This window comes from Zeugodacus cucurbitae, chromosome 4 (genome assembly GCF_028554725.1).
Source record: "Zeugodacus cucurbitae isolate PBARC_wt_2022May chromosome 4, idZeuCucr1.2, whole genome shotgun sequence".
Taxonomy (NCBI): Eukaryota; Metazoa; Arthropoda; class Insecta; order Diptera; family Tephritidae; genus Zeugodacus; species Zeugodacus cucurbitae.
In genome coordinates this window covers 47,468,376-47,489,934 of record NC_071669.1, presented here as the reverse complement: position 1 = coordinate 47,489,934, position 21,559 = coordinate 47,468,376, and the positions used below count along the sequence as shown (strand labels likewise).

At 36.0% G+C, this 21,559-nt stretch overlaps 2 protein-coding genes across 2 annotated transcripts in view; one reads left to right on the top strand and one right to left on the bottom strand.

The window, feature by feature from the left end:
* Positions 1-21,559, bottom strand: part of LOC105220988 (myb-like protein AA) — a 53,700-nt gene that overhangs the window by 28,581 nt on the left and 3,560 nt on the right. The window lies entirely within an intron of this gene.
* LOC105220987 (monocarboxylate transporter 3) lies at positions 12,484-20,024 on the top strand. Its single transcript, XM_011197588.3, has one exon. The coding sequence runs from the start codon at positions 15,633-15,635 to the stop codon at positions 18,000-18,002; it is 2,370 nt and encodes a 789-aa protein (XP_011195890.2). The 5' UTR covers positions 12,484-15,632; the 3' UTR covers positions 18,003-20,024.

The window sequence follows — 21,559 nt, the reverse complement described above, 5'->3', positions numbered from 1 at the left end:
AATGAAATCCTGTAATATTCATAAATGAACATATAGAATGTACTCTAGATCATATTAACTAAAAAAAACTATGAACTCATAATGGACCGCAATGATATATAGGATGTATATAAGCTCAAAACAAGATTCAAACACCCATTACACAAGTCAGCGAAAAGTCAAGTTCACGATATACAAAACACGATTTTGTATATAAATAATAAATAAATTATTGCATACAAAATATATTATGTATGGATGACACAGGTATACGAGGTGTGTTCAAAAATTAATAGGAATTTTCAATTTTTTAAGGAAAAATTATTTATTCATTCGTCTACATTAATATTGTCGCCTTTAAAATATTTTCAACTCGATTACTAAGCTGGCCCTTTAAGGTTCTTTTTATTTTTTGAAATTGAAAAAAGTCACACGGAATCATGTCTGACGAATATGACGGCAAGAGTATTGTTACAGTATTGGTTTTAGCCAAGAATTGACGAATAAGCAACGAAGTGTGAGTTGTTAATTTTTTCATTTAAATGAAATCGAATCTCAAAATTTTATCCTTCCAAATCTCGAGATTATGACGTAACAGGTTAATAAGAAGTTGAACATTTTTTAACCGTTTTGAAGCTTCTATGTCTTTGTACTTTTCTTAATATCAAAATGTCCAATGTTCAAAAATAAGTAAAAAGAAATGAAAATAGTTTGTGAAAATCTTACAAAAAATAGCATAAAATCAGATCCGATGACTCCAAGAGTTTTTTTAAGAAATGCGTTGAAATGAGTTGCAAAAATTTTCAGACCAGATGTCTTATTTGTTTTGACATTCCTGGTCGTATAACATATTCCAGATCTCGATCCATATACCTGATTGTCGTGGGAACAGTACGAACCTTGTAAAAACGATTCTTTTGACAGTTCTTGAATCAGAATGTTTACCTAATACTGGAAAATTTGCTATTTAACTTAGTTAAGCGAGGTCTGAAATTGCTATCTCTATAAGAAGACAAAATAAAGGTCTAATTATTATAAAACTTGTTACCTTTTAGTCGAAAGAAACTAAGAGTACAGTTCAACTTCCCTAACTCGAATCACTATAATAAAAAAAATTGAGTTAGAGACTTCAAGTTATGGAAGGTAATTCGTATGAAATTTTAATTCTGTTGCCAATTCAAGAATTCAAGTTATGGAGATCTTCGAGTTATGGAACTTTAACGGTACTTAGAATAGAACTCAGTCATTTTTTTTTTTCAAATTTTAAAGAAGACATATGTTTCAAATATCGAATTTTGAACTACATACTACACATATTTTTGTTGTAAATATTAACTGTGAAATTTTTATGTCAAACTTTTATATAAAATTGTTGAATCATCATATATAGAAGCCTTTTTTCCAGATTTTCCAGATTTCCTTTCCCGATCTACTACAATAATCTCCAAAGTGGCTTATCTTAACTTTTAACCAAATTTCAATGTTTTTGATTCAAAAAATAAAATAAATTTAGTTTCCTAGTTTATATTAAACAAAGTGTTTACATAATTATACATACATATGTACATATATAATATATTTTACTCGTTTCACTTGAAAAACTACAACTTTTGTCAGCTGAATACAATTGTACAACATTTTCATAAGTTATTTGAGAGTGCACATCGTACAATTAGCAGCCAGGGATGCATTGTGAGCACATTTAAGTGAACCTCTATACATGGCTATATATATTCCAAGTGCTTTACATATACGAGTATATAAATATATGATATATATAAGCAACTGCATGCATTTGGGATCATATAACACTCCTTTGTGTAGTTTGGTGTCAGGGGAGGCAGCAGAAAAAAAAACTGGTCGCACGTCAGTGCAAAACTACAAATATGAACACGAAAATAAAATAAAATGGAATAAAAAATAAATTCAAGAGTATGATGAAAGAATTTTAATATATAAGTAAATACTTTGAAGTACATATGTATATGTATATAGAGAATTGCAAATAAATTGTGGCTGTGTGCGCTGTGGGTGTTTCCAACTCAATAGCCCGTCATTTTCAATGCAAACAATTGCAATTAATTAAATACTAGAAGTAAGCAAATAGCACAAACAAAGACGAGTGAATATATATGTATGTAGGCATATATATAGCTATATATAAATATATATATGTATTCATATATGGATATACGAACAAATAGCAAAAATACAAACACAGGTATCTCGATTCATTTAAATATATATCCGCTCGCTGTACATCACATACGCTGCCATCTAAATCGAATGCATTTCTAGAATTCCGCTAGCCCCACTCGATACACTGATTAACCTTTAGACATAGTCGGAAATGCTGGCCAACAGCGTTTCTCAACAAAAGCTGTCGTCACCGTTGCTTTTGCATTTCACTGTCACAGGGAAACAAAAACAAAGTGCAACAACAACAAAAGCAAAATAAAAAACAATAAAAATCAACGGCTATAAACTTACTTTGGATTTAAGCCAAAAATAATATCATTCTTGTTGTTGTTGTTGCGGCTAAAAGCTTGTGAGAGAGCGTACCGAGTGGTCTTCAAGTAAAATATTGCAAAAATCAACAAAAACAAATTAGATACATTGTATCGCTCGCTTGCACTTGACGCTCGCTGGTCTGGTGTGGTCTGGGGCCGGCTCTCACCCGCGTGATTTCCCCACTATTTATTCGCACAGCAAATCGATTGTCTCGCAATTTATTACCCCAAAAGCGTTTGTATGCAGTCGAAATGCGAAATTTTGGTTGTTCTGTTGAACACCCTTTTGTCAAATTGCATACACAATTAATCAGGTCACCTGCGGAAGCGCCAATGCGCCGTGCAATAAGGTACAAAATTATCGGTTCATTAAGCTCAAATCGAAAGTTCATTGGGGAGCATTGATTGTGGCGGGCGGCGCAAGCGTTTCGTTTGTGTGTGTGTGCCGTGCGATAAATGCAAATTACTTAATTTGATCAAAAAGAAATGTTAATGAGGCGACACGGTAATGGCCTTGATGACAAACGTAACTACATATACACAGAGATTTGATTGTATTGTAAATCATTATACAAATTGCATTTATCTTTTCCTTCTTCGCACTCATTTTAGAGCAGTTCAACAATCCTTTATAGTAATACACACTTACTTAAATGAGCTTTTGTGCAGTTTCTTTTCACTTGAAAGGCATGATGGGTACATCTCGCGAAGCAAGAAAGTAAATAAATGCAGATCTGCATTGAATTTTCAATTCTCTGAATTGTATCCAGATACGAGGGTCGGTTGTTAGGTTATTGGAATTGGTAATTGATCAAGTCGAAGGTTCAGAAATTAAGCGGTATTTTTTGCTGTAGAGCACTGAAAGAAAATAAATCTTCTAAGACACTTCGTTTTATAATTTTAAATTATTAAGGACGTCATTATCAAAAGTGCATATGACCTTATAGGGTTAGGTAAATGACGAACTCCAGCCCCAGATCCGAATAAGTACCCAATAATTTTATGTATTCTGAGATTTATAGTGAAACTTCCAAGTAAATATTCTTATTGTGAGTTTTAGCATGTTGCAGCCTTTCTCAAGAATCATATTTTAATTGTCATACAAATTCTTTGGAACAATCTGTTGAGATTAGAAAAATTTATTCGGTCTCATCTTAAAAACATTGTTTCGTTTTCGAAATAGGGATCGTATTAGAAATAAATTCGATGATTAATTAAAGCACAAGCATATGTGGTGTGTTCAAAAAATAACGGGAATTTTTAAATTTCACCGGTTTGGTCCAGCTTTCAACGGATCGTATTAGAAATAATTTTGATGATTGATTAAATTGCAAAGATATGTTCAAGCTGGGTTAAATAAATTAATGAACTTTTTTGGATAGTTCTAATTGAATAACGGGACTTGAAGAATTGAGGTTAGGTTAGGCCATCCATTAGATATCTTAACAACAAATCTAAATTTCGTAAACTGATCTTTCACTATATCCAAAATGGGGATGTCTTAAGTAAGCTCGAAATATGAATATACCTAAATACATATACAATTATAAAAAAAAGAAACTTTAGAGGTCGACAATTTGACTATTCCCTTATCATGCTTATGCACAGTTATCCATATTTACAGCTGTCTTTCAAGTAAAAAAAACTCGTTTTATATACGGACTATACTATATATCATGGCTTTGTCTATCAAAGCTCTTCAAATAGAAATGTATTCCTTATTTCATTGTTTTCATGTCTTATCAGCATTCTTTGACTTAACTACAATGAGTACTATGACATGGGAATGTGGAAAGCGTTATCGGTTAATGCTTCCTGTTTTCCTTTTTGTCAAACATAAAATGATGGGCATTTGTTGGAAGCAAGAGATAGTATGTCATGCGAACTGTCTTTTTATCGGACGTTGCTATCTATTGGCACGTTTTATAACTGGTTTGACATGGCTTCTGGAATTCATTCGACGTATATTTTCTTATAAATGAAAACATTAAACAAATATATTGATAGAGGGAGGAGAAAATAAAGATAAAGCTTCAACGGACGAGAATGACTCAAGGTACTCTAGCTTTCTTTTCTTTTTTTTTAGCAAGATAGAGAATATAAATTGGCAGTCGTGTTATCAGCAACAGCAATGTTTCTCAAAAAATAAAGGAATGCTTTCAGCCTTTTTTTTGAGAGACTAGAAAGAGCTGTTAAGGACGTGTATTTGAAGGAAAGAACAGTTCGAGTGACGACTTCTCACATTTAAGAAACGACAGGTGGCATGATTTCGAACACCCGATTGCATTTTACTTCGCTTAGTTTAGTCCCGGAGAAAGATACTTCGAGCATTATATCGGTCTTGGATCTCATAGATTAAGGTTCGAGAAGCCAAAAAGTGGTAAAGTAATATTTTAACAGTCGAAACATGATCGTAAATGATCAGAATAAAGACAGTCTGACTCACAACCACGCCCACTTTCCTAAAAAAAAATATTTTTTGTGTATCCATATTACAACAACAAACATCAAACAATTTTTCACAACACCTCAATGTAAAAAAAACGTCTATTAACCAGCTACAATTGCATTTCATAAACAAAAATCAATCACGGACAAACAACAATAATAACAACAACAATGAACAACTATCCGACAATGCGAACACTTCCGCTTAGTGACGAATCTCCTGTTTGTAGAGAAGCGATTCAGTTTACGCAAAAACAACAACAACAGAAAAGCTTCAACATTTCCATTGATGACCGGGCGGCAATGGGAAAACAAACAAGTGGAACACATACAAACATATGCACATATGCATATATATATGATATGCATTTGTTATAAAATCGATGTAAAATCAACCGCATTGCATCAACGGCCGTTTACAACAAAAATGCAATGCTTGTAGTGTAAATTACTTTAAATTGCTACAAATCGCCTACTAATGACTGGTTGTAAGTGTGTACGTGTGTGTGCTCATACAAACCCCATTCTAATGGTAAATAAATAAGCGACCTGGTACAATTTCAAAGTGCAGCTAAGTATTTTGCCTTCGCCTTTAGCGTTGATTAGTAAGTCTCGCAGTAGAGCACTTATGCAAAATGGGTTTACAAGTGCAAATGACAGTGTGGCTGAAGGTTAGTAGAACTGCACTCCCTGGTGTTGAATCCTTTCAAGCATTTATATAAATTATGAGTTGGCGTTGCAAAATGGCGCTAAAACGGTGACTAGTGACTGCTGACGAGGCGTTTTCGGGAGATGAGCAAAGTGACAATTTTATTGCAAATAATATAAAAACACTTGCAAATGCAGCAGACACTTGAAACTTGTTGCTAGTGTGCCTGTTCATTTTAGAATTTTGCTTGCTAGGAAAAATAACGGTTCTAATCACATAACTTTCTTTACGCCATACTAATTTATTTAACACTTGAGTACGTAGTTTATAATTATCGAGTTCAGATTCAACCAATTTTTTAACATTTTAAGAGCAATTATTTAAGCCGTTTTTGGGAAATTTCTCTAATGCTTCCTTGATATAGTTGAACGATTAAACGTTAGTTCTCAATCTGAGAACTTTTATGAAAAAATAATTTTTAAATTATGGATTAAATTTCAAGATTTCTACAGAATATACAAAAAAAAAAGTGAGGTTAAATATAAAGGAACTTTTTTTGGATATCTTAGTTCAATTGGCATATAACGGGACTTCTGGAGTTGAGATTAGAATTTACTATTTCTAGTATTCATTTTATTCATGAAAAATATATTTTCTAACCAAATTGCAAACCAGAGGAGAGGAAGAGGAGAAGAAAGTTTCTCCCGATAGCTGGTTCTATTACAAGACATACCACGTTATTGACAACGTTAGATCATCAGAAGCTACTATTTTGGGTAGCTTTCAGTTAACAAGATACAATAGAAGGTTGATTGAGAGCTATACAGAACCGAATTTTTTTTTTCATCGAAGTTTTGAAATCATATAGTATAATGTATTTCAATCTATTTGTCAGACAAATGACTTCAAACTTGAAGAGAACGGAAGTGCATCCTTTCAACTTAATATATAATGCATATTCTGAACACTAATTTAAGATATATTAGAATTACATTTTAAAGACATGTTGTCCGAATGAATGAAAATACACCAGCTTTGCAAGTGTTGTATCCCTTGGTGGAATCAGAGGACTCCGTTGGAAAGACCAGGTGGTTTCTATTGATTTTTTTAATTGGCGCCAAATCGCGAGAAAAAGAGACGAAGAGACTAATCACGTAAGCGATGCTTACGCCAATCTCAACATTTAAAGGACAAAATATCAGCAGTCTCAAGCTCTGTAAAGCGTGAGAGACCGCATTGCATCGTTATTTTTGATCTCTGATTAACCTGAAAAGGATCTAACTAGTATTTTAAAATGTCATATTTCTAATACCATGATCTTCTAAACATTCAGGGTCCGATATTATTAGAAATTGAGCACCATAACTCGACGTCTCTCCAACTCAAAGTTTTTTTTCGTGGATTATGGTGTTTCGAGTTAGGGAAGTTCAACTGTATATACTTACTATTTGGGATATATTAACTATTGCAGTTAAAATTATATATAAACTTGAATAAAAAAATCGTCGCCAGATCCTCACATGAGCATAAAACATGCTTTAATTTTAAGTTAACAATCTACTCTCAAAGCAACGAGAAAACTTCCGAATCTACATCTATGCATAATAAACTGAGAGCCTGACGTAATTTTTGACAACCAAATACGCGCTTTTCCACTCGCTTCAAATGTCAAATGGTCGTTATGTTAAATGCTGTATGGGTTTAAGTGCAGATATAGCACCAACTATAATCAACTATATATTCTAGTACATACTTACATTTGCGAACATATAAATCTACATGGCATTCTCGCTTTTAATAATCATGACTAAGTCGAAGAAAATGCCGAGCGAGTAAAGTCCATAACCACACATCGCACAAACACAAGAGAAAATGTCAATACAGAGGACGAATACAGTGTTGTTGTTGTGGCGGATGAAATCATGTCAATACAATTGAAATAACTCAAAATAAATTGAGGCAGCGAAGTTTTAGTTTTCGCGGTTAGCGTACGAACCGTAGCGATTACTTGCGCCAAAATGGATTAAACCCCAGTGTACAGCGCTTGGCAAGAGCTTTAAAGAGCGCAAAATGTTAAATGCTATTTTTTCATGTTATTATTCAGATGTATATGTGTGTTTGACATTGACCGCATGACTAGGGCAGTCAGACAAACCCCTTCGGCAATGTAACTGTGTGTGTGTGTGTGTGTGTGAATTGTTCTTGCTTTGACTTTGGCTTGATTTTACTTTCTTTTGGACCCATTTAGCATTGTCTATAACTGTGTGCACTTGACTATACTGTATATTAGATTGAAAGGTGGCGAACGTGACGATACAATACTGGTATACACGTATCTGAACTACTGTTATACCAGATACATGTGTGGATTTGTATGTATATCGACGAGATGTCAATATGTACATCACTCGTTGCATACCAATAGTACCGAGCTATGTATGCATAAGAGTATAGGAGGGGAGGTACATCAATGTTTATACGAGAACATTCCCATCTCTTTGTTACATGCATACAAACAAACACATGCACAGCGATTTCGCACAAAAACAAAGCAATGAAATGCAAATACTCGCTAGAACAAAAGCTTGAGCGCCCAAGCGCATGTGTGTCTGTGTGTTTGTATGTAAATTAGTTCGCCATAAAAAGGTGAATGCAGAAATAAAAGGATTATAATTGTAGCAAAAAGGCAAAATAAATATGATAAACGTATGGACATGCAACATGACTGTGTATCCTTCAACGCCAACCAACAATAGTTATGATATAAAACTGTTATAAAAATGTATGTCTCTGTGTGTGTGTTCGACTGCCATGCTTTTTACGGCTTAGTAACACCACTGTTGCTGCTGTTGTTCTTGTTCGTGTGACCGCCGATTGCCGGCGATTTGTGACGTTTTTACCGACTTTGTAGTCAAGTAACAGTAATTCACTGTGCCATTCAGCCATTGTTCGAGCCATAGATAGCCCCACACTATGTTGGCGTTAAAATTTATAGGTCAGCAATATTCAATATGCCATGACGACAAGCGAGAAACAAAACAAAAAAAACGCATCCCATAAATATTAACCTGTAGATGGAACTTTCAAGTTGTCTGGCGTAATTAGTTCAGAAGTAGTACTTTGGTAATGGGTACACGAACTATTTTAAATAAATATAAATTTAGAATTTATACCAGTTACATAACCTCCACAAGGCGTTGATAAATTTGAGAAACCGACGAGTTTTGACCGCTTTAACTAGTTATAATAACTCGACCACTTTACTATCCAAAATCCAAAATTTTATAGAACCTTTGATATTTGTCACTAACCTCATTCCTTTGAGAATTCGGTTTTTCAATTGATTTTCAATTTCCTTAAAACATTTTCTTCAGAACTTCATTTGGGCTTAAGTATAGCAGTTGTTGAAGTTTAATTTTATTTTAATTTTCAATTTTATTCTTTAAAAAAATAAATACAGTATACTCTCGAAAAGTAAATTCTCAGAAAGTAAATAATCTCGGAAAAGTTAATCACCTTTAAGATTACACATGCACCTCGAAAAAGTAAATTTTTTAATTTACTTTTCAGAGAGTGTGATAAAAAATTCGAAACGAAGCAAGCAGCGTTTTACGCTACGATGTTGCAAAAACACTTACTTTCTTGTTTATCGCGTCTTTTTAGTAAATAAACTCTCCTACTTGATCCACTGGTTTAAAAATGAAAACGATGCAAATCAGGTGTCAGACTTTTTGAATTGTCGTACAAAAATGGTCAGAAAATATATTGCAAAAGAATATTCAAGATTTTTTCTCTTCATAGAAAATACATATGTATGTAAGTTAATGTAAATATGTTTTTCATGTAAATCCATATGTTTTATTGAAGCATATGTTTTAATGAATGAATTTTTTAAGTTTAAAAATGCAGTTAATATTATAAAAACAGATAATTTATGTATATATTTGGAAAAGTAAATTATTCGAAAAAGTAAATTACCCAAAATACCAATCGATTTACTTTTCGAGAGTATACTGTATGTCCTTCAAGCAGTCCAAGCTATTCTGTGGAACTGGTATAAATATCAAGATGCAGCATAAGCTTGGAATAGCGATGTATTAACACCGAAATGACGATGGACTCGTAATAAACACCTTTCAAAGACAGTATTTTTTTTCGCCTAACCTTGGAGACATCAGCTTGCGCCTTGAGCTTGGATAAGTAATGATTTAACACCGAAACGGCACAAAGTAAATATATTTTATAGGCTGCCTTTGATTCGCGCATTTTTGGAATTTGGTATAAACTGGTATAAATCGCATAAACTGGTATAAACAAATATAAATAAACAGCAAACACTTACACAACTTTCGTGAGATTGCTGTTGTTGGTAAAATAATTTTTTGACTACAGAGCAAAGCTCAAAATTAAGTAGTGAAGAATCGGTGAATATGAGGCGACACTGTGTGGCTGGAAGTTGTTGTACTTGAGCTTTTCGATAAATTTGGCTAACAATTACGTTAAAGTAACGAAAATGGAATTTATAAAAAGAATTTAATTTGAAAAAAAAAATATTTTATAATTAATATATTCTGTATTCTATAAATTATTCTTTTATCGAAAGTATAAATTTAAAAAAAAAAAAACAATCTTTAAAACTTAATTTAAAAATGCCTGATACCGTTAAGAAAGAACCTGACGGAAGTTAGTAAAAAAATTAAATCTGAATCAATTTCCTACAAGGCACTTAATAGCAACCTTCATTGGACTGCATTAGTAACCCGCCCCCCCAATCAGCACGTGTTGAATGAAAGTAAGCACAGTTGTGAGTACATACAGCAAACATGTGAGCCATTACTAATCTACTGCAGCGTTGCCACGCAACAGTGATAAAGATATAGCGAAAGTGTATTAGCCATTTGATAAAATTCGAAAAAAACTAAAATATATAAATACACACATACACACATGACATATGAGTGTATGTAAAACTGAACGGTCACCTGCTGACACAGCACTAAACCGTCACTGAAAATAGGTAAAACAAAACAGCTGAGCAAGCGGGCCAATAATGTGGAATACATATGGTACACACACACACACATACAAGTAAAATTTGTATATGCGTGTCAGCAATGGCTTCCCGGTTTTTACTTTCCGTCCGTACGACTGTTTGCATGAATGAACCAAGAAAACCACCCTTGCTGCTGAAGACGCGACACAAGCTAAGTAAATTAAAGCTTCAGCTCTAATGGAATATAAAGCAGAGAGTCCTTAACTTATGGCGTTACAATGCGACACGACACACGAGGAAGTGTACACACATGCGCACACACACAAGAATTGGCGCTCAACTACGTAAGCAAGTAGAATGCCGGGTATGAATGGTTGGACGGTTGGTTGGTTCGTTGGTTGCCAGCTTGGCTCAACTTTCTGCTGCTTTTGACAGCAAAGACGACTTCTTCACTTAGCTATTGTTGTTGTTGTTCTTTAGTTTTCGTTTCGGTTGCTAACAGACAACGCGGCATTCGGTACGTTGTTGACGCATTTCCAAGCATGAGTTGGCAGCAGCAGCAGCAGCAGCAGCAAATGCGCTTTGGCTCTCCGCGATTCAAATGAAATCACACCACTTTTACAACGCAAAACCGTCACATAAACAACCCTGCCGCCCGACCAGGTGATATAGCTGACACGCTTTATTGTTATTATTGTTGCTGTACGTTGTATTGTGTGAAGAAGAAATGTTGCGCTCAGCGAAAAAGTTTTCGCTTTTCGCAAAACAAAGCGAACAGAGTAATTGCGAACAAAAACGAAATAAACTTGAATGCAAACAAAACACAGTTTGTTTGTCTATCCATCAATGAGTGCGCCCCTATGCGGCAACGGCAGCGGCGGCGGCAATGCATTGTTGATGAATGAGCGAGTAGCTCTAGCAGTGCGCCAGCGAAAAAACTGCTCGCTCATCGTTGGGAGCAAATGCGCACATTGCGCTTGCCTGTCTCTGTTGGCAGAGAGCACGGAAGCGGTTGTTGTTGTTGTCATACAAATATATACAATTGTGGCGCGTTGCTGCAACAAAGACGGCGGTGAAATACAAAGCATTCCCACGGAGACATCAAAAACAAAAGCTTCTGATGGTACAACACGACGTATGCGTACCCTGCACCACCACCACCAACGTCGCCACCGTTGTCACTGCTGCCGCAACAACACAGCGCGGCGGCAACAAATCATCTTCGCCCCAAAATTCGTATAACAGTTTGGCATGCCGCTCGTTGGCATAATAGAACAAATTTTCTCGTTGTACAGCTGTTGTAGTTAGCTTTATGCATTGTACACGACTTACAGCCAGGTCAGTTGGCAGTCGGCAGCGAGACAACCGTGCGAATTGTATGCTTTCTAGTGGTGCAGTGCAACACTGTGGGGACCACAAACACAGCTAGAGGAAAATTCATATTTTCTGCGAAGATTACATTTTTAACCATCTGAAATCGCGGGGAAAACCAAACAAATATTAATAAAGCTTGCTTCACATAATTAGCGAAGAGTCGCACGACGTCAGCGGCCTGAACGGCGTTGACGGCGACGCACACAAACGAACTTGTACAGCCAGCTAGCCAACAAGGCAGTGTGGCAGTTACTAAGCCAAATTGCGCTGTGTAGAAACATTTAAGAAGCATTTCATAGAAAATATAATAGATTTTAATTGACAGCGTTGCATAAAACAACAACAACAAGAGGAATAGAAAACAACGAGTAATAAAATAAAAATTCAGCTAAAATTCAATTGACGTGCGTTGTTGTTCGTTGTTTGTTAGTTGGGGGCACTGAGATGGAGCTGTTGGGTAAGCAACAACTCTAACAACGACAACAGCGGCAGCGGTAGCGGCTACTGAGTCAACAGTAACGACGACGACAGCAACGCTACTATATAAAACTAATAGCAACAGCAACAGTAATAGCCAAACCAATAACAACAATAGCAACAGTGGCAGTGGTGTTACTGCTAGTGACAGTGGCGTTGGCGGTGGCAGCGAACGTCGACGCAGCAGTGACTGTGGCGACAACGTTCTTTGTAACAAGCTCGTGAATTTGTTGTTTTTGTTGAAAACATTTATCGATCACGCGTCGAACGATACGGAGCACTCGCTCGGCTAACACACATTTGTAGAATATATTATATTATATTATGGTTGTATAAAACGAAAAATTAAATATTCATTGTCAAAAGGCAGAAACGGAAACATTGCGGTCGTGTCGAACACAAAACGGAAAATCGAAGAAAAATAGGCAAATAGCAAAATACCACAAAAACAAAACGGTGCAAAACGTTTTTACACATTACACATTCTACAAGCGGAAAATGAGCTATTAAAGTGCATGCACAGCGACGAGGAGAAGTAGGCAGCGCGGGGGCGGCGCAAGCAAGAAAATATACAAATTAATGCATTTGGCAAATTTCTAATTTGCTAGTAGCATGTAAATGCAATAGATTTTGTTGAATGTTAACAAACTTAGCACACCTGCAACACCAACCAACAAGAGACACGTCCACAGTCCACAATTGAAGCACTGAAACAAAAACAATTAAAAGAAGACAGCACCTAGAACTAAAGCAACAACAACAATAATAAAAAAATATCTTTGTCGCATTACGCATTTAAACTTGAATTAAAAAATTCTTTTGAAATCGCTTAAAACGCTGTAAGCGCAGTTGAAGAGAGCAAGGTTAAGAAGGTGGAGGAGAACTAATAACACGTTGCATGCACAAAAGTCAAAGGTAAAGAGTGTTAACGGTACATTTTCGTTTGCTGTCAATGCAAATTGAAAGGGGAAGAAGACAAAAAATAGTAGAAAAAAGCAGAAAAAATATAAAATTTAAAATAATTTATGCAAAAAAAAAATCAAAAAAGCAAAGACAAAAGTGCAGATACGCCCCAAAGTGTTTGCAGTATTTCAATAACACCAAAAACAATAACAACAACAACAAAACGCATACTATATAAACACAAGTTACAGCGCGCAAGCAGCTGAGCAGCGTCAAAAGAAATAGAAAAACAAAAAAAAAATACTCCAAAAGTTACATATAATCAAATAGCAGAAAACCATAGCGAAGAATACAGCGAATGACAGCTGGTGAGCTGCACATTGGCGAACAAATAATAGGAAAATAAATGAAAAAGCGCTTTTATGTGCGGAAAAGCGGCAAAGTGTGACAAAGAAAATGCGCATGTAAACACACACAGACACACACAGAGAGATACATATATGCGTATAAACAAAAGCTATACATTATAGGCGTTAATAAACGTTTGCGGAATATATTTATTTCAAAATAAAAGCAATATTACGAATTACTACGCAGCAAAGCTCACTGATTTTAATTAAAAAACAAAAAAAAATCATACAAATTTCTAAATAAAATAACTTAACTGCAACACCTTGAAAATCCAACACCAATTTACGTGATTCTACAAAATAGCAAGTAAAACAAATTTTTGAAAATATTTCATTACAAATTCTAAGTGACACTTAAATTGAAAACGCGCGCGTTTTTCATTTGCCTTTGCTTTATAAACCAAAAACTTATACTCTTACAAAACACGTGTATATGTATAAAAAAAATATAAAATAATAATAAAAACAACAATAAAGTAGTTTAGTGTTACTGAAATTGTTGAAAATTCTGCTCTAAACAACGCTACTCCGGTAGCATACACAGTGTAAATTGCTCAAGTGCATTGCATAGTAACTGCAGCGCATAACCAAACAAAACAACAAACGAACATATAACCAAAGCGTATAAAACAAAAACATCATTGAAATACAAAAATAAAAAATAAAAATATAAAAACAAAACACACACACACATACACACACGAGAAAAGTGTCATTCCTATTCGATAACGACAACAAAACAAAGTGGTGTGTAAAAGAATATCAAGAAATTATCAAATAAATAATATCAATAGCAAGCAAAAATATATAGCCAACAGCAGCGCAGCGCGCTCGCGTGAGAGCGACAAACTACCGAAAGTTGTACTGATTGGAGCGCTGAGCGCACAAAATTCGCCAACAACAGTCGACGAAACTGTCATACGTTCGCCAAACGTGCACGCCGCTCAGCCACCCTTTTTATACGACGACAATTATACTACATTGCCAGTGAGTCAAGAGTACTGCTCATCAGCATAGGAGAGAGCACACGGCAGTTGTACCGCCGCGCGTTTTTATCATTGTCGTCGTCGTCGTCGTCATCATCTCCACCGACGTTATCGACGGAGAGCGCGCGCATATAGTGTTGTTGTGTTGTAGCAGCGGCGACAGCCTACCACCCAACAACCGACCGACAAGCCAACCAGTCAGCCAGACAAGTAACTAACAGCGCGAGCGAACAAACGTGCAGAGTTAATGTGTGACAGCGAGTCAGGCAAACGCCAGCAGTCAGCACAGTCTGTGTGAAGATAAAGCTTAAACACAGTGCCGAAATCCAAAAGGAAGATATTCTTAAATTATTATTGAACTTTGCTGAACCGCGACAATTGGCCAGCAATAATCGCGGTGTTCGCAAGTACTCGCAAGCGCAATGCAAAAAGAATTAAAATAAAATAAAATAAAGTAATATAATTAAAGAAAAACAACTTACAAAGAATTACGCACAGCAAAATAACCACACAACCACAAAAGTTATAACCGTTCGTGGTAGAGAAAAAGTGAAAGTCAAACTAAAAGGAAGACGAAGGGACGAAAAAGCGTGTAGGGTAGTTGACAAAAATAAAGGAAGCAAACCATATAAAAAAAATTTAATGTATTGCTCGTGATGTAGTGTTGTAGAACGGCAAGAGTAGCAAATAAATAAGTACTAAAGTGCATGCACAGCGCTACCAAGTGAAAAAAATAAAGTAACACCAAAAATATAAAAGAAAATCACAAGTGAAGTTATTAAGTTAAAGCAAAAAATACTTGAACACCAAGCGATTAACTAATCGCGTTAGATAGACTACGCCACTTAACCTCTAACTAAATAGCAATAAGAAAAACTAGTATAAAAAATAATAAAATAAAATATGGGTGATACAAATGCGCTGGGTTCCGGTACGCGTCTACGCAAATTCGATCGTACGGACAGTGAAGTTGCATGTGAAGAAGCCGCGCGCCTTACCGCCGACCTGCAGGAAGGCACCGTCAGCCCCGATGACGAGGATGATCTCAGCGAGTATGGCGAACTGCCACCACCACCAGACGGCGGTTACGGTTGGGTCATCTGTTTTGCGTCGTTTATGTGCAACATGATTGTGGACGGTATCGCGTACACGTTTGGTATATTCCTCGGTGAATTTGTCGATTACTTTGGTGAAGGCAAAGGCAAAGTCGCCTGGGTAGGCAGTCTGCTGAGTGGTGTTTACCTGAGTGCTGGTCCGATTGTGTCCGCGCTGGCGAATAAATATGGTTGTCGTGCGGTATGTATTGCCGGTAGTGTTGTGGGTTGTATTGCGTTCGTCTTGAGTACGATGAGCACGTCCATTAATATGCTGATGCTAACATATGGTGTGATCGGTGGTTTCGGTTTCGGTATGATTTATCTGCCTGCAGTTGTGGCTGTCGGTTATTATTTCGAGACAAAACGCTCACTGGCCACGGGTATCGCGGTGTGTGGTTCTGGTTTCGGTACGTTCGCCTTCGCGCCCTTAGCTACGTACTTATTGCAATTGTATGGCTGGAAAAATGCACTACTCATCTTTGCGGGTCTCATTTTGAATTGTGCCATATTTGGCGCTATGATGCGTCCACTCACCTACCCCAAAAAGAAGAAGGTGAAACCGCTCATGCAGCGTATGTACGAGGAGAAGCAATTGCAGCTGGAACGTGGTTCAATTGCGGGCTCACATTTCATGGTACAGCTGCCGGACGGCACCATGGAGCGTAAATTGAAAATGCCACTCAATGCCGATCCCGGTGTGCACTCTAGTCTCAATTTGGAATTGCTCGCCCAACAAGGTTCACTACATCCCGTCTCAACCCTACCAACTATAACCGAAGCGAAAGTGGCCGAATATCAAACTGGCGCACAGAGCCCACCAACTGTCGATAGCAATGGGCAATTGGATGTGAAGCGCAGCGGTGGTAGGCGTTCACATCGTAATTCAGAAACGGAGACCAGCCCCTACAACTCTGTGGACCCGATGACACGCAATGCCTCACAGCCCGCCTTTATGGCAGACCATCAAAGTCTTCCAAAGAACGGTTCGGTGCCTTCTTTCAATCGTGTACGCAAAACGTCAGCCAGCGAACGTTTCCAGCCATCCTTAGCCGCCATACGTGCATCATCGCGCGGCGATCTTGACAGCAACGGTGTCGAAATGGGTTTTACCTCATCAAAAATATCGCTCTCACAAAGTCAGTCCAGTGGCAAAATGGTACGTCCAATGTCACGTAAAGACATCTTCTACTCCGGATCTGTGACAAATCTCCCACAATATCAATCGCAAAAATCGCTCACCAACTATCGCAACTCCGTGCTATCGCTAACCAAATATGAAAAAAGCATGCAAAGTGTACGTGATCCGTTGGCTGAAGCTGAAAAAGGACGTGGCCAATACGACCTGTGCCCCTGCCTCACCATACCAGATTCCATTAAATCTGTATTCAATACCATGTTGGACGTCAGCTTGTTAAAGGATCCAGTTTTTATGCTTATCGGCGTCTCCAATATATTCGGCATGGCGGGCTTGTATGTGCCATTTGTGTACCTTGTGGATGCGGCTAAAAAGGACGGCATCGAAGATAGTTCAGCATCGTTTCTACTCTCAATTATCGGCATAACAAACACATTCGGCAGGGTAATTTGCGGTTATGTCGCCGATTTTCCCAAAGTCGACTCGCTGTTTCTAAACAACGTTTGCCTGCTCATTTCCACGGTGGCCGTTACATTAACACCGCTGTGCTCGTCCTACGGTGCCTACGTAACCATGTCCATTTTCTTCGGTATCGCCATCTCCGGTTACATTTCGCTCACGTCAATTATACTCGTAGATTTATTGGGCCTGGACAAGCTCACCAATGCCTTTGGCTTGCTTATTTTATTCAGAGGTTTTGCCGCCATCATTGGATCGCCACTAGCCGGCGCTGTTTACGATGCCACACAAAGCTACGATTTGCCATTCTACATGGCGGGCGGTCTATTTGCGCTCTCCACGATCACCAGCTTCATGGCACCATGCCTAAAACGTTGCACAACCTCTGATGAAACACCAATGCAGATCGATACACTCACACCAATCGATGAGGAACAAGGCGAGGAAGCGGAGGATGAGGAAGATCAACCCATAACCATTGTACCGAAAATCGTGAAGACACTACCCAGCCCACAACACGAAGAGACGGACAGAGGATTTCCAAGTGAAACAAATAAAAGTGGCGCCGAATCGAAGTTATAAAGTGGTGAATTAGGCAACCAAGCGCTCGCTGGGCGTTAGAATATACTATATTGTTGAAATTTGTTTGTGGTAGTAAGTTAGACGAAAATGCCATATTAAGTGAAGTACGAATGTGTTATGGTGAGTAACACACACACATATATATATATACAAGGAGCAATGTGTGCGCTGTCAAGACTACAAAACCAGAGCGATATTTTTTTAAATAACTAACCAAAATATTAAGCTTAAAAAGTGAAAAATCAATTATAAACGTAATAATAAAAAAACAACAACAAATAATCGCAGAACTTATTCAATATTTAAGCTAATTTTTAACTGCATACACAAATACATACACACACACATATACAAGACACACAAATTTAAAAGTCTAGCTTTCTAGCTAATTATTAATTTATACTATTATATAATACTAATTAAAATAGCTAAACGAAACACAATAAGCTCGCAATATATAGCTAAAGGGTTGAAGTGTGATCGAAGACCTATATCTGAATAATTCGAAACCCATACGCGTATAGAGTTTGTAAGCTAAGCAAAAAATTGTACCAAAAAAGTCGAACCAAACAAGCAAGCAGGCAAACAAAAAAAGATTATTGTACTGTAGTTATGTTTATGTACTGGTATGTACGAAATATTTTAATGTGAATGCAAAACGAAAATGTTAAAACAATTATTATTATTATTTGTTGTTATGAAAACTTCAGCATTATTATATACATACATATATAAATGTAAATGTGAATTTGTAAGGCAAACAATGCAATTTGTAAAATGTGAGAGAGATTAGCAACGCGAGCGCGCGTTGGAAGTAAAATGCATGCGACTCGCAAAAGCATCCTTTTTAAACGGTAATGTACTTGAAACCTAAGTGTATAGTGCTAGACATACTAAATACATATGTAGCAAATGAAATGAGCGTGAATGTGATTGTGCAGCGAAACTAGTATTGTTTACAAATCAACTCAAAACTATATATATATATATATATTTATACGTTAATGTGTAAATATTTTCGATTCGATGAAACAATAAAAAACACTGTTAACTCGTTACAAACGACGTACGATTTTTTTTGATGTGTTGTGTATAAAAATATGTATAATAATTACATATGTCAATATATAACCAGCAATTAGTTAATAATGCTCTTAGATTTAGACATACGATGATTTTTTGATTTTTTTTTTTAGAATTTCACATAACGCGCCTTCTTTTTCAGCTATATTTTGATATTCATTGCAAAGTGCTCAAAACGAAAAGCGTAAAAGGAATTTGTGTTTAAGCGTACAATGCAACCTGAGCGGTGGGGTATTGAACTCAGTGCGAATTGTCAACTAATTATTATGTATTTTTTTATTTAAATAGTTCTAATTGCGAAAATTGCAATTGAAAAAAAGGAATAAATAGCATTAACGATATATATATATAAATATATATACATATGCAAAAGCAAAAGCAAAAAAATGTGAAGCAACAGAATCAATAAGCACAGCGTTTAAGCTGGCACCCAATTCTAGGCATGCCTATATACACAAAGTACTAATTAAAATAGCGCATTAAAACATACAAACGTATGTATAATTAATTAATTAATTACTAAATTAAGTATACAAAAGCTAGAAAAGCATGTTGAAATTGGAAAATGTACAAAGCACACAGTAATGTTAAAAAAAAAGCAAAAAACAAAAAAACAATGTGAAAATTCGACATATAAGAACTTGTTATTATTAATATAGTATTATTTAGAAGCAGAAGCAGCAAAATAAACGAAAACTGATGTTGAAAACGTTTAATTTATAATTATGATTTGAATTATGCCATTGTATGAATTTTTGCAAATGGATGTCCATACTTTTTGAAAATTAATAAATAAAAAATTAAAAAAAATTGCTAGTTGCCGTTAGGCGAAAAACTAGTGCAGCAATTTTTTTTTTGTGATGCATAAAATACTGTGAGATAAACAAATATATGAAAATAAATTGTATAATATGCAACAATGCATGATTTGCCAAGAGACTGCAGGTGTTTTACTAAATTCAAAGTATGCGAAACGGTAAGTTTTAACAGAGAACAAGTATGCATCACAAATTACAGAATTTAAAGTAAAAATTTAAAAAAAAATTTAATATTGCAAAACTACAGTTGACGAATTTCTTCGAACATAGAACTATGTTGTAACAATTATCCAGCCCTAATGGAACGGGAAGCATAAATCTAGTTGTCAACGAGAACAACTAACGGCGGGACCAGGAAACATGCTGTTTCGATGGGGTCGGACCAAAGGGAAAGTGCTGTTAGATGACGATCCCCACAACAGCCGGTTCTGCGACACCGTAATTGACTTGTGTTTTCGGTTCCGACCAAGGGCTGTTATTTCAGTGACCCAGACCTGTCTGGATGATGATTGCATGCAAGACATGTATTCTGTATGTCGGGGTTCAGTCTGGTAAAGTAGGAGTTTAACTTGTTACAATATCCAGAACGAAGTTACGTAAGGGTCACTCTAATTTCACGTGGCAACTCGAGCTCTTCGTCTGCTATGGGTGGTGGAGCTAAGAACTATCTACGTAATCGGATATTTATACGACTTGAGAATGTCAACTCGGCAGTATTACTCAAAAGCAAGAATTGAAGAATGTCTTCTGCCGTTATAACAATAATAACGAATTTTCAACACATAAAAATCATATAATTTTTCAAGAAGTTCTTTACGATTTCGAAAAAGAAACGTGAAAGTGCCATTTCCGTTTGAAGTCTAGATTACATATATTTCTTTCAACAATTTTTTTCTAAAGAAAATTGCAACAACAATGCATTGGACTATGTACTTGGTACTTAGTTATATATGTATATATGTATAGGGCGAGTAAATATATTGTACATATAGCTTTTTATAAAACTTGAGTGATAAAGTATTTGATTATCGCAAGTCAATGACTGTTGCAATACTAGGCATATGTATGTACATATATTAAAGTGTATAAACAATTTATCGTGCAGTGCACAAAGGCATAAACAACACACATTCACACGCAGCGTAATATAAAATATATGGTGTTAGCGATAACGTTTCAAATAATTTAAATAGACTGAGTCAATTGATATCGGAAAATGCCGAAGTACTCTGCACTTATGGACATTTAAGTTGAATATGCATTAATTGAATTCAAATATATGCATTGAAAGGTTGGTGTACGTTGTAGAATTATGCTACGAAAAAGTTTATAAAACCCATATTTTTATGAGTAAAAATTCATTTGTAGATTTTCGCCGCTAACTAGTTGAATAATGAACATTATTCCCTATGTTATACAGCAATGCAAGGGACTTTTTTTGCCGTACAATAAAGCGTTATATTTATCTTTGATAACATAAGTGCTTAAACATGAGATAAGGAAAGCGTCTGGACGGCGCAAATGAATTACGAACTAAATTTAATATTACTAGGAACCCATGGAAATGGTCAAAGTGTTTGTAAAATAAACAATTTAATAAATTTAACAGTGGTTCTAAAGCTAATCATAACTGAAGAGAAGTAGATTCTTCGTTTT